This window comes from Notothenia rossii (genome assembly GCF_949606895.1).
Source record: "Notothenia rossii genome assembly, chromosome: 1".
Taxonomy (NCBI): Eukaryota; Metazoa; Chordata; class Actinopteri; order Perciformes; family Nototheniidae; genus Notothenia; species Notothenia rossii.
This window is the reverse complement of record NC_136912.1, coordinates 17,230,988-17,244,015: the sequence shown is the minus strand read 5'-3', so window position 1 is coordinate 17,244,015 and position 13,028 is coordinate 17,230,988. Positions and strand designations below refer to the sequence as shown.

Below are 13,028 nucleotides of genomic sequence, written 5' to 3'. Positions count from 1 at the left end.
ACATTGCTTACATGATATTGTACAGGTAAATTAAATAAAGTGTCTATTTAAATGCTCTCATTATATTACATAGCATATAGCTTCCACTCCTCTCTGAAGATCCTCTCCAAATCTTTCAGGTTTTGAGGCTGATGCTTGGCATCTCGAAGCTTCAGCTCCCTCCACAGATTTTCTATGGGATTAAGGTCCGGAGACTGGCTAGACCCCTCCCTCACCTAAATGTGCTTCTGCTTTAGCCACTCCTGTGTTGCCTTGGCCGTATGTTCAGGTTTATTGTCTTGCTGGAAGACCCATCCATGACTCTTTTTCAGTGTTCTGGCTGAGGGAAGGAGGTTATCGGCCAATATTTCACGGTACATAGCCCCGTACATCCTCTCCTCGATGCAGGGAAGTGGTCCTGTCCCCTTAGCAGAGAAACACCCCCAAAAGCATAATGTTTCCACCTCCATGCTTGACAGTGGGGATGGTGTTCTTGGGGTTATAGTCAGCATCTCTCTTCCTCCAAACACGGCGTGTCCAATTGATGCCAAAGATCTACATTTTGGTCTCATCTGCCCACTTCATCTTCTCCCAAGCCATCTCTGAATCATTCAGGTGTTCATTGTCAAACTTCAGACGGGCCTTTCATGTTTTTCTTGAGCAGGGGGACCTTGCAGGCGCTGCAGGATTTGATCCATTATGGTGTAGTGTGTTACCAATAGTTTTCTTGATGACTGTGGTCCCAGCTGTCTTGAGATCATTAACAAGATCCTCCTGTGTAATTCTTGGCTGATACTTCACCTTTCTCATCAATACCCCACGGGGCGAGATCTTGTGTGGAGACCCAGGCCGAGGGCGACTGATGCTCATTTTGTGTTACTTCCATTTAGAATGATCGCACCAACAGTCGTCTACTTCTCACCAAGCTGCTTTCTGATGGTCTTGTAGCCAATCCCAGCCTTGTGCAGGTCTACAATCTTACCCCTGAGGTCCTCAGACAGCTCTTTAGTCTTGCCCATGGCGGAGAGGTTGGAATTTAATTGATTGATTCTGTGGACAGGTGTCTTTTATACAGGTAACAAGTTGATATTATTAGTACTTTTTTAAAGGAAGAGGACTTGTGTAATCGGTCTCTGGGAGCCAGAATTCTTTCTGGTCGCAAGGGGATCAAATACTTATTTCACAAAATTAAATGCAAATCCATTTATATTTCTTATATAATATATATCTCTGGATATTATTTTTGATATTCTGTCTCCCCTTAGTAAAGTAACCTTAAAATAATAGACTGTTCATTTCTTTGTAAGTGGGTAAACTTACTAAATCGGAGCAGAGAAGTAAGCGGCTAATTGAACAATCTGAGCCGTGGTTGGCAGGACCAACCAGATGATCCAGAGCCGGCAAGCCCAAAATGTTGCTATCTGCAGTGTAGGGGTAGCCCTTTGGCTCTGTTTGACCTGAAAGCAGAAAGAAAGCCACTAATTGACCACTCTGAGCCAAACCAGAGCTGTCAAGCCCAAAATGTTGCTATCGATAACTGCAATGTACAGTATCTTAATTCATATTTCTTTCTATTTAGGAAATTCCCCTGTCAGGCACTCAGCTGATAGCTGTCGCTAACTGTGTTGATTCGTTTTAATATGGTGAACAATGCTCAATGATTCTCAGGAAATCTGGAACTTGTTGAACAACCTTGGATATACCAACCAACAAAGCAAAAGTGACAAATTATCCTTTTCATCTTTCCACATAACTGAAGGCGGTGCTGGCAGTTACAGTTCGCCAAATGTTATTGAACCACGTTAAGGATCGCTGAACAACTTGGTTTCCAATGAAAGGCAAGGCAGTGCATGATTCAGGCAACATAATCCTTTTCAAGTACACTAATTCTCACGCATTGAGATCAACAAAATTGGCATCCCATCTTGTCTTTTTTTCCTACAAAATGCCAGAGAAAAACGACTGACTGATAAAACCTCAGGTTGCACAACGAGAACACTGACAGCAAACAACATACAAGCTTCGGCTGGTTTAGTTTGCATTTTGGTTTGCTGAGAATGTATGTAATATAAATTACAATAAAACATGTACTGTACATTTAAGTGGACACATACAGTGTCCACTTTAATGCTCTCATTAAATAAGATTGTATTCAGCTGACTCTTTAATCCAAGACGATTTACAATAAGGGCAGTAAGCCATAAGGATTCATACTAAGGACAACAAGAAAACTGCTGACACATTCACTTCAGACGAGCCGGACCATTGAAAGTGCTGATGCATAAGTAAAACTCTTAAGTACCTTTTTATGTTTTATCAGCCAAGGTACAAGTGAAACAGGTGGGTTTTCAGTTTACAACGCATGATGCTAGACTCTCTGCTGTCTATACGTGAAGCTAAAATGCATGTATTTTTTCAGCTATACCTGGGTCCACTTCGAAGTGATGTTTTTTTGTTATTATTATTAGTTCATATATTTTTTTGTTTTGAATTCATGGGTAGAGAGAAAACCCATATTTATCTTTTTCAGATCACATACCGTTGCCTTAGAAAACATTATTTGTTTATTTTCCTGTGGTTTCTCAGTTGCAGTAGCTGTTCATTCCAGCTGACTAAAGGGATGTTTCACTCAGACAAAATAACCTGGACTGTCCAGAAAAGGTTTTGAACATATCGCTTCATTATAAGATAATGTCCAACATTTTTTTTTCAATGTTTCATGTGAAAAGTGTTTTAGCCAGTACAAAATAAACTCACAGCAGCTTTTAGGTCAGAATGCACTTGAACACAGTGAGCTACACTGATATTTTCAATGAGCGAGGAAGCTTGTGTTGATCTGGCGTGCTGAATTTGATACACAATCATGTAATTATTTTTCCGCAGTGACTTCCATGTCAATAAATATAAGTACAAGACTAACTAATGTGGAGTCGTGTGGTGTAGTGGGTTGTGTGTTGGTTTTCGGATCAGGGTTCAAACCCGATTGCAGTCAGCATGTCGTTGTGTCCCTGGGCAAGACACTTCACCCCAAATTGCTCCTGTGGGGATTGTCCACAGTATTGAATATGTAAGTCGCTTTGGATAAAAGCATCTAACAAGTGACATGTAATGTCTGCACACTATGAAAATGCATTTGTTGTTTTTTTGCCGGAAAAAAGTGTCAGCATTCTATTATTATTTTCACATTTCCTGCTTGAAAAAAGCCTGGTCTTTATTGCAAGTAAGGACGTTTTTGTACATGAGTTTTGGTCTTAATATGCGCTGCTCAATATGGGCCTAATAAAGCAGTAGTACCACAAGAATAGTAATTCTCCCATAATAACACTTCATAAATATGATCTATTCTTGTGTAACAAGACATGAAAATATAAGTGTTAATTAAGTCTAAATAACTCAAAATTAGGTATTTCTATCAAAGAATATGTTCCCTATTTTAAAGTGAAGTCTTGTTCATAACCAATAAGCTAATAATTTGACTCTAATTGACCTGAACAGGTTCCCTATTCTAAAGTTGCCTCCTCTTCACACTTTGTAAATACATTATAGCACACAACTACTGAAATCAACCTCAACAGTACATGAACAAAGTAGGCACACGTTGAAATATCTGTTTTTATGAACGAACCACTAAAGAGAGGTTCAGACACATGTACCAAAACACGTCAAGTTAAAAAGCAGTTAAAAATGATGTAATGAAGTCAATGGCGAGAGAAAAATTATCTTTCGATCCCGTTTGAATTGTGCCATGAATTACACATATGATGTTTGTCAATTTAAAAGATAATTTTGCAAGTAAAAAAAAAAAAATGGTCGTACAACTGTGAAGTAACAGTTTTTTTTTTGTGTGAAACCGCTCAATGAACTACATCTCTGGTCTCGCACAACACACGTTACCAACACCAAGACGGCCGTCACGTTGGCACATTTCACCTCTTTCTTTCAGAATGAGGTGAAAAGTATTAAACGAGGAGAAAATCACTAAAAGGCATGTTGAGAGCTGTACATACACAAAAGGGGAGTTAGTCGGTTCCGTGTGCATTTTCTAGTTCTACTACTTTCTGGACACTCCCAAAAACTGTTTGTATAAATAGCAGAATCAGTGGGGATTACCTTTATCGAAAGAGCCTTTCTTCAGAGAAACTCCTCGCTCTCATTAAAAAGGTAAGAGAGATGCTTTATGATTTTTTATCAGTTAAGCAATGACTGGACAGTAACACATTCAGTGGGACATTTTATATTAGTTGCATAATACTTTTTGCTTAAGTCATTTGAATTATGATACCAGAATTTGAAGGGTTTCTTTGCACTGAGGTTGATGTAATCAAAGTTACTCGTATTAGTACTGAATGGTTATTATAGTTCTCTCACAACCAGGATTCTTCTGCTTTCAGAGTGAAAATGGTGGACTATGAAGTGACAGTATCCACTGCCTGTCTCGATGATGCCGGCACTTCAGGCAGGGTCCACATTAAGCTTGTGGGAAAAGATGGGGAGAGCGACCGCACCTGGCTTGAAGGACATTCCTCTTTCATCCCAGGAGCTGTAAGTCTTAAATATGCCTATCTATTTTCAAACAAAGGCTTTAACATGGTTCCTCAAACTGAACAAGAGAGAACACACACACTTATACTAATTTACAGAAACTAATATAAAGGTTTAATTATCCCTGTAGGGTCATTCAGGTGTTTATTAAGCAACATGAATAAGATTGAAATACAAGATAGCACAGGTAAGTGTTCACACAAGGAACCCTCTGCAGCCTTGACATGTAGTTGCTCTCTGGGAAGAAGAAGCAAAGACAGTGAACATATCTTCTGTATTGCGCACATTTTATTATTTTCTCAACCCTTATACATTCAGTCATGTTGTGATAATCATTTGGATCTCAAAGCTTATTGGTTATCAAATACACTTTATCTCTTGTATCAATGTTTCCAAACTATTTCTCTCATTACACCAGGTGTCTTCTTTCACTGTTTCCTGCCCTGTCTCCATTGGAAAGCTGCATGGGATAGAGCTAGACAAACAGCCACCAGAAATACAAGATGATTGGTTCCCTGCCAAGGTGGTAGTCAAATCCCCTGAGGGACACACCTACAAGTTTCCCATTGCCTGCTCCATCACTAGCAGTGTACAATTCTTCGATGACGAAGGTTTGTGAAAATGTTTGTTGTACTGTACGATGTTCACTTTTCAGGAGACATGAAGTTACAACAAGTTATTCAAGCTGGTCTAAAAGGAATCCAGAGAAAATGCTGTGTGTTAAATCTTTTTCTGATTCTTTTTTAAAGCTCAGAGTACGCTGCCTATGTTAAGCAATTCAAGGGTACTTGAACGGGGATATCAGCAGGCCCAACCCCCGCTGGACCGAAAAACTCTGCCGCAGGAACACCAGGATTTGCCACAAGGTGAGTGAGTATGTCACGCATCTTCTCAGCCAGTAGGTTTATTTCCGTTGACACAGTAGCTTGAAAGTTGTCTTGACGAGCATTTAAATCTTGGACCCCTTGGTTAATTGCTGACAGCTGTCCCTCATGTTGGTGAAGGAGTGTACCCTGCGCCTGCAGGGCCGTTCTTAATGTTGTAGAATCGGCTGAGTCCATCTTGTTTGGTTGGTTGGTTCTGACACGATGGGCTCGTAAGAACTCAGATGCTCGATTCCGTTGCTTTTTAATCTTCTTTATTGCAAAGAACTCAAAGCTTTTCAATTATGACTTCTAGGATCAACTAGGACTCTCCATAGAATCACTAGGTTCGACTAGGCAATGCAAAATACTGTGTGTAATCTTTTTCTGATTCTTTTTTTAAGTTCAGAGTATGCAGTTGATGTCAAGCAATTCTATTGTATCACGCATTCGGCACTGGATGGACCCAAATTGGCGATTGAAAGAATATATGTAAGTGCTCAGAGCGTATTCACATTTTAGTTGTATTTATTCCAAAGATAACATGTATCCAAACCTCCTCCACCTTTGGGTAAATATGTTCATGATATGTAATGGCAAATGAATCACAATGTGACATTGTTGTACCAGGGTTTATGAGTATAAAAAAAGAAGCTAATAACGGCCTCACCACTTTGCTTTTTTCTATTTATCACAGCTGGCATTTGTATGGAAAAGGAATGCCCTATTGCATGAAGGCAGAAACGACTTATTCTCTGCCTTCGGAGGTCAAGTTCTCCTGGACCAAGACTTTGGAGTTTGAATCCAATCTCATCAAAGGGTGAAGTCTAGCTAGCTACTGTATATGTTTACCTACCTACCTACCTACCTACCTACCTACCTACCTACCTACCTACCTACCTACCTACCTACCTACCTACCTACCTACCTACCTACCTACCTACCTACCTACCTACCTACCTACCTACCTACCTACCTACAAATAAAGTTATTGTATTGTAATAAAGATTTTTCTTCTAGGCTGGTTAAGCTGCGGCTGGAGGGACTTTCTTATTCCAAAGAGAACTGGACTGATCTTGTTGATATCAGAGGAATATTTAACATCGAGAAAAAATACTTACCAGGTGTACCATCATAGATTTTCAAATTATTAATTGATTTTGTAACCGAAAATGGTAAATCATGTGGAACCGAGAACAGAACCCTGAGAGACCCCACAAAAGACAGTTCTTTAAGATAAAGATTTTATAAAAGAAAATCATAAACTCAACTAAGTGTAGCTCTTTTGTCCAGGCTATGTCCGGCAACATTGGAGAGAGGACGCTTTCTTTGGCTACCAGTTCCTAAATGGTGTCAACCCCATGTTGATCCGACGTTGTTCAGCTCTGCCTAACAACTTTCCTGTCACTGATGAGATGGTCTTCCCCAGTGGTCCGCATACCTTGGCAGAGGAAATGAAGGTGAATGTCTTGATACTCTCGTTTTTTCCCCAATGACATGGTGAATTAAGATGTTCATTTAGTATGTGTAATATATATACTGTGTTGATGTGATTGTAATTGTTACTCATCCTTTCTAAAACAGAAAGGCAACATATTCCTGTGTGACTACAAGCTTCTGGATGGACTGAAAGCAAACATCATTGATGGGAAGCAGCAGTACATGGCGGCTCCCCTCGTCCTACTCCACAAAACATCTGATGATGAGCTGAGGCCACTCGCTATTCAGGTGAGATTTGCACTCAAGTAGCAAACATAAAAGGGATATGGATTGATTAACTATTATTGATTCAACTACCATTCAAACTGTAGAAGAAGTCGGCCTCTATGTTTATTTATTCCTGCTTGAGCTAGAGCCAGGCAGGAATAGTTGAGTCGGATTAACTTTTTTTACAAGACACAAAAGCATTGATGTATAAAAGACAAAGGAACGTGGGGCTGCTGCTCTAAAGTGAACCCTTTGGTCTGACATGGGCTTCAATGAAAATGTATATTTCCCCTTAAAGGTTCTATATAAATGCAGTACATATATATATATAGCCCTTTTCCAGTCTTTGGAACCAATCAAAGCGCTTTACTCTCATGTCAGCATTGATCCATCCACACACTAATTAGGAGAGACTAATTCACACCCCAATTGGCCATTCTATCGGGAACAATTTAGGGATCAGCTTCTTGTCCGAGGACACTATTGAAACCATTGACCCGACAATTGGTGGACGCCGCTCTTCCTCCTGAGTAACATAGTTGCTATGAAACTACTTTCTATGTAAAGATATAGGAGTATTGATTACCTAAGAGGCGAAGTAAGTCACAGTCCGTGGACTAACTTCCACATTTAAGCGATTAACCGATTGATTGAAAAGCAGAGAAAAGTTATAGTAAATAGGCAAAGAAACAAAAATTACAGAAAATGGATCAATGGATTGAAGAAACCACATCACCCTTCCTTCTCCTGCAGCTGAAGCAGACTCCAGCAGGAGACAATCCCATCTTCCTGCCTACTGATTCTGAGTACGACTGGTTGATGGCCAAGATTTTCGTTAGAAGTGCAGATTTCAACCTGCATGAAATCAATTGTCACCTGCTGCGCACACATCTGCTGGCTGAAGTCTTCACAGTGTCACTGATGCGCAATGTGTCAAGGAAACATCTACTGCATAAGGTACCAGGAATAAGAATACTTGAATTACTGTAGCTGTATTGTTTCAACTTGCTTTCTTTGTTAGAATGTAATAGTGTTACTAACAGAGTTCCCTCTTTCCAGCTGCTCTTACCTCACACTCGTTACACTCTGCAAATCAACGTCCTAGCTCGAACCGACCTCATATCTGAGAACGGAGCTTTCTCACAGGTACGGAAAGACCAACCTTTTTAATATCATGTACAGTATTTGTCTCTAACTATATCCTGAAATATTGACTGTTTCCTAGTTTGTAGCTTCTGGTGGAGAGGCTTTGAAGACCATCCTGAAGCGATCACTATCCTCATTGACCTACAGCTCCCTCTGCATACCAGAGGACATCACTGAGCGTGGCCTGGAGGCTGTGCCCAACTTCTACTACAGGGAGGATGGACTCAAGCTCTGGGATATCATCCAAAGGTATCATAGTGTAGGCAGTTTCTATTCTGCAATAATAATCATGTGCTAGGGATGCAAATAATGTATATTGTAGTTGCCATGCGATAAAGACTCAGATGATACTTAGGGTTAGGTTTGTTGGAACCAAACAAACAACTGAATCACATAAAAATAATTTAGCTTAGCAGCGGTCTGTTATCGAGTATTAATACCCTCTGCTATCTGGAATGACCAATCAGAATCGAGTTTTCAACTCAGCCATGTAATAGTACATTTTATACATTTTGTTTGTTTTGAAATCCCAGTAAGGTTGTAAGGTAACCATTAGACTCTGGTAAGGTTGTTATTCACGGTCACTGTTTAACAACAAATGCATGCAGCATGATACTTCATATAAGACCACAAACTTAATTTGCTGGTAGCATAGGCGTCATTTTCGCTGGGGACATTTCCGCTACACTTTTAGAAAGTATATTTTGTTTGTTTTGCAGGCAGGCAGGCAGGCAGGCAGGCAGGCAGGCAGGCAGGCAGGCAGGCAGGCAGGCAGGCAGGCATCATGGAAGCCAGGTTAAGCTGGGCTAACTCAGCAAAAAAGCTATATTGGCATGTCTTAAAAAATGTCAAACTATTCCTCAGAGTTAGGATCCTCTTTGTCAAATATTTCACCAAAATCTTCAAAAGCACAGACCTGATTCTTCTGGGCCATTCAATTATGTCTCTACCGAGTGTCAAACTAGTGCAGTGTGTATAATACACCAGCTAGAAATGTGTTTTACATTTCAGGTTGGTGCAGGGAATGCTCAGCTTCCACTACAAGAGTGATGCCGATGTTAAGTATGACGAACAACTGCAGGATTGGATTTCAGAAATATTTAAATATGGATTTCTTTCCCGATCATCAACAGGTGGGCTAAAGAAAAGCTAAATGTTTTATATAATAACTGTGCACATTTATGTACCATTGTAATGTGATTATTTAAAAAAGGCGTCTTAGTAAAGCATTTACTTCCCTCTGGTTCTCAGGGATCCCACAGAGATTCACCACCGTGGAGGAGTTGGTGAAGTTTGTCACCATGGTGATCTTCACCTGCTCAGGACAGCACTCAGCCGTGAACTCTGGACAGGTGAAGCCTCCTAATATACCACAATTATTATGTTTTTGTGTGGAATGGGTAAATAAGGTTTTATTAGTATTTTTCTGTCCTGGAGAACGATGGGTGAATTTTGTTAAAACACATTACATTAGACTTAGAGGATTGTAAGCAAGTCTTTGAAATAAATAATATTTGAAAGCTATGTTAGCAAGTCAGCAAGGCTGTAGATAGGCACAGTGAGGCTTTAAGCCAACATCAACAAACTATAACATGCTGTTAAACTCACAAGAGCAACTGGATTGAACCCACAATGCAAAACAATGAGAACAGAAACAGGAGTTGTACTTGAAAAAGGTTTTATTGCAAAACGGGCAGGTACTGTGAGTTTGTGGATGTAGTAGCAGAAAGAGCTGACACTAAGAATCCAGGACACAGGGCTGAGGGATATATAATATACTATATAATAAGAGCAGCATTGGCTCAGTCTCTACGGACTTGGCTTGGGAACCGAAGGGTCACAGGTTCGCATCCCGATCAGACCAAAAGAAAATGAGTGTGCACTGACAGCTGGAGCCAGTTCACCTCCTGGTAACTGCTCCCTGGCTTCTTCACTCTGTCACCTCTCATATCCTGCATGTGGCTCTGTCTGATTCTTCTTTTCTTTCTTAATAGTGAAAATATTTATTTAGAAAAACATTGAACATCAAGGAGGCACTACAGAAAACTCTGTCATCTCCTCTCCTCATCCTCTCTGGACCATTAATGTCTGCACATGTTTTGTTCTAAATGTAATGGCAACAACATATTAATTTGTTGCAGTATGACTATGGTGGCTGGATGCCCAACGCTCCCTCCACAATGCAACTTCCTCCACCAACCAGAAAGGGGACAACAAGTGAGGAAACAATGCTGCAGACATTGCCTAACAAGAGTCAGACAGCCAAAGCAATGGCCACCTTGTGGCTACTCACCCACTCTGTCGCTGACGCAGTAAGTGCACAAAACCTCCTGTGAAATAAATTACATATCACCTCAAGATGTTCAGATGCTGTATCAAATCAATTAATATTATTAGCATTATATATATATTGCCAAATGTTGTTTTATGTTTGATATACATTTAGATTTGAGCAGTAACATTTATTTTTGATGTACAATTGATGCCATCAGGTACATATTGTCCACTACCCTGATGCCGACTTTGACGAGACGATTCCCTGCGAGCTGATAAGGGCCTATCAAGGAGAGCTTCAAACATTGAGTGCACGCATCCGTGTTAGAAACTTGTCCCTGCAGGTCCCATACACATACATCGATCCAGCGGTGGTAGAAAATAGTGTGGCTATCTGAATATCAGAAGGAATATGTTCCTGAGGTGCTGGCCAAATTCACCTTCCTATTAACCAAAGTAGAAATGGGGAAAAACGGCACGTTATTAAATAATGTTGGTGTGGGGGAAGGTAACTACTGCGTTTGATCATTGAGTGATGATCTGGGATTTTTTTTAACAGCCTGATTGATAAAACGGAAAATGTACAGTTTTAAATCATAATCGACATGTTATTTCTTCTTATTAGCCAATTAATCAATACACAGGGTATCTTAACAAAAATAAATAGCTCCTGGGAAAATATTATTTTGCATTACAACTGTAAGACTTCAATTAACTGTGCCTTATTACCTATGGTAATAATGAAAAGATAAATATTTGTAGAGGGAATTTTGTGTTGCCATATTCACTACATGCCGTGTAACGTATCTGTATGTATAAAAAAAACAGTTAGTGAGAAGTTTCTTAAGATATCCATCTTTCATGGACGAAATGGGACAATTCCAACTTGTTTGTTTAAACTTGTATGTGATATGGAAAATGTAATAAACATGGTGTGGGTCATCTGAATATAAAAGTCATGTAGTGGATTTTTGGTTCCCCGAGAGACGCAACTTGGTTGAATTACTTATACTTTAATAATGAATTAATGATATTAAATATATTACTTAACTTTTTTTTGTAATGATTATTAATTCCTTCTGATAGCCATTTTAGTAACCTTATTGAGCAAATGACTCTTTATGTATGTCAAGCTACAGATTCAATAGGATTAGGAACATTTGATTAATTATTAATTGTATTTAACTATTTCTGGACACAGGTATAGTTATGTTGACATATTGATATTACAGGTCCGGCCTTTATTATTAAACACAAATAAAAATCTCTAAAACTTGCTTAAGAGGAACCTGTGCACTTGAAGCACAGCTGAAGTAAGAAACAATGCAAAGAGTGAAAATACAAAATATATAAATAAGGTACCATTATTGCACACATTGCATGCCCCATATTATCCCGTAAAATCAAATAATAAAATAAAAGTGTGAGTGACTAGCAAATGATGGAGATGGTGACGGTTATTGTCACATGCTGCAACATGTTGTGCAATATCCTCCTGGGAGCCAGCCCATTGAAAATGTCCACTGTAGTGGACATTTTGTTAACATGCATCTACTTTGACTCTTTTGAGCTACTCTATCAATCCCTGATGTACTGTACAGAGGACATCCTGGTCTTTCCAGTGATATGTCATTGGTTAAAATTGCATGCTGGGAAGTTCCTCTTTCTTTTCATCCAAAATGGCTGGCATACCAAAAACAAAATGTTATAGAAGCAGGAGGAGAAGTCAAATATTGTTGAATAATTGTAATTTTTACTATGAAAATCATATATGTTCTTGTTTATTAACATGAGAGGAACTATATAATTAGTTCTGAAAGCAATTAAATAATTCAAGTTTTCAAATAACAGCTCTTTTATAAATGTCCATTCTAGTGGACGTCAGGACCATCTTCATGGACTTAATGACTCAATATTGTTGCAGGAGACGGAACTGAAGCAGACATTTTCTGTACCAGATAGTTCAGGGAGATTAAGATTTAGAGAGACATGAGGATGAGAGAGATGAGGATTTCACACCTGGGATAGAAGAGGGTCAAGAGGAAGGGGGGGAAAGATGCAGGAGGCTCCATGAGTGCACAGATACAGACAGAGAGACAGATAGGGACGAGCTGGAAAGACATGGCCCTCTGTGGACCAAGAGTAGCACGTATGTCTTATTGTTGTTTTTATTTTAAGTGGAGCCATGAAAAATGAGAATTGCCTCAGGAATGCAAGCTTTGTTTCTATGAGCATGTTCAAACGGAGACCACATCCATCAAACTAGTCAAGATGACCCTATAGCCCGTGCCGACTGGAGTCAATGAGGTACTTTTCCCAATACATTGACTACAAAGTCTTTGAAGATCTGGAAAGATTCACCAAAAACAAAACTAGTTTTTTACTGACCAAGTAAACAGCAATGTTCAGACCAATTACTTATTTATGTTTTAAATAAAGGGGAATATTCTTGTATTAATATCAGTCTAACATAATACGTTACATAGTCTATCTGTTCCTTTTGGCTGTCTTTTCAAA

General features: G+C 39.4%; 1 protein-coding gene across 1 annotated transcript; it reads left to right on the top strand.

Annotated features, from left to right (window-relative positions):
* Positions 1-4,110: 4,110 nt before the first annotated feature.
* LOC307037513 (polyunsaturated fatty acid lipoxygenase ALOX8-like) lies at positions 4,111-11,466 on the top strand. Its single transcript, XM_079678435.1, has 16 exons — positions 4,111-4,140; positions 4,371-4,521; positions 4,940-5,132; positions 5,271-5,387; positions 5,789-5,876; positions 6,082-6,204; positions 6,405-6,508; positions 6,678-6,844; positions 6,969-7,112; positions 7,845-8,048; positions 8,151-8,237; positions 8,317-8,486; positions 9,249-9,370; positions 9,489-9,589; positions 10,379-10,549; positions 10,730-11,466. The coding sequence occupies exons 2-16, from the start codon at positions 4,378-4,380 to the stop codon at positions 10,907-10,909; spliced, it is 2,115 nt and encodes a 704-aa protein (XP_079534561.1). The 5' UTR covers positions 4,111-4,140; positions 4,371-4,377; the 3' UTR covers positions 10,910-11,466.
* Positions 11,467-13,028: the final 1,562 nt, after the last annotated feature.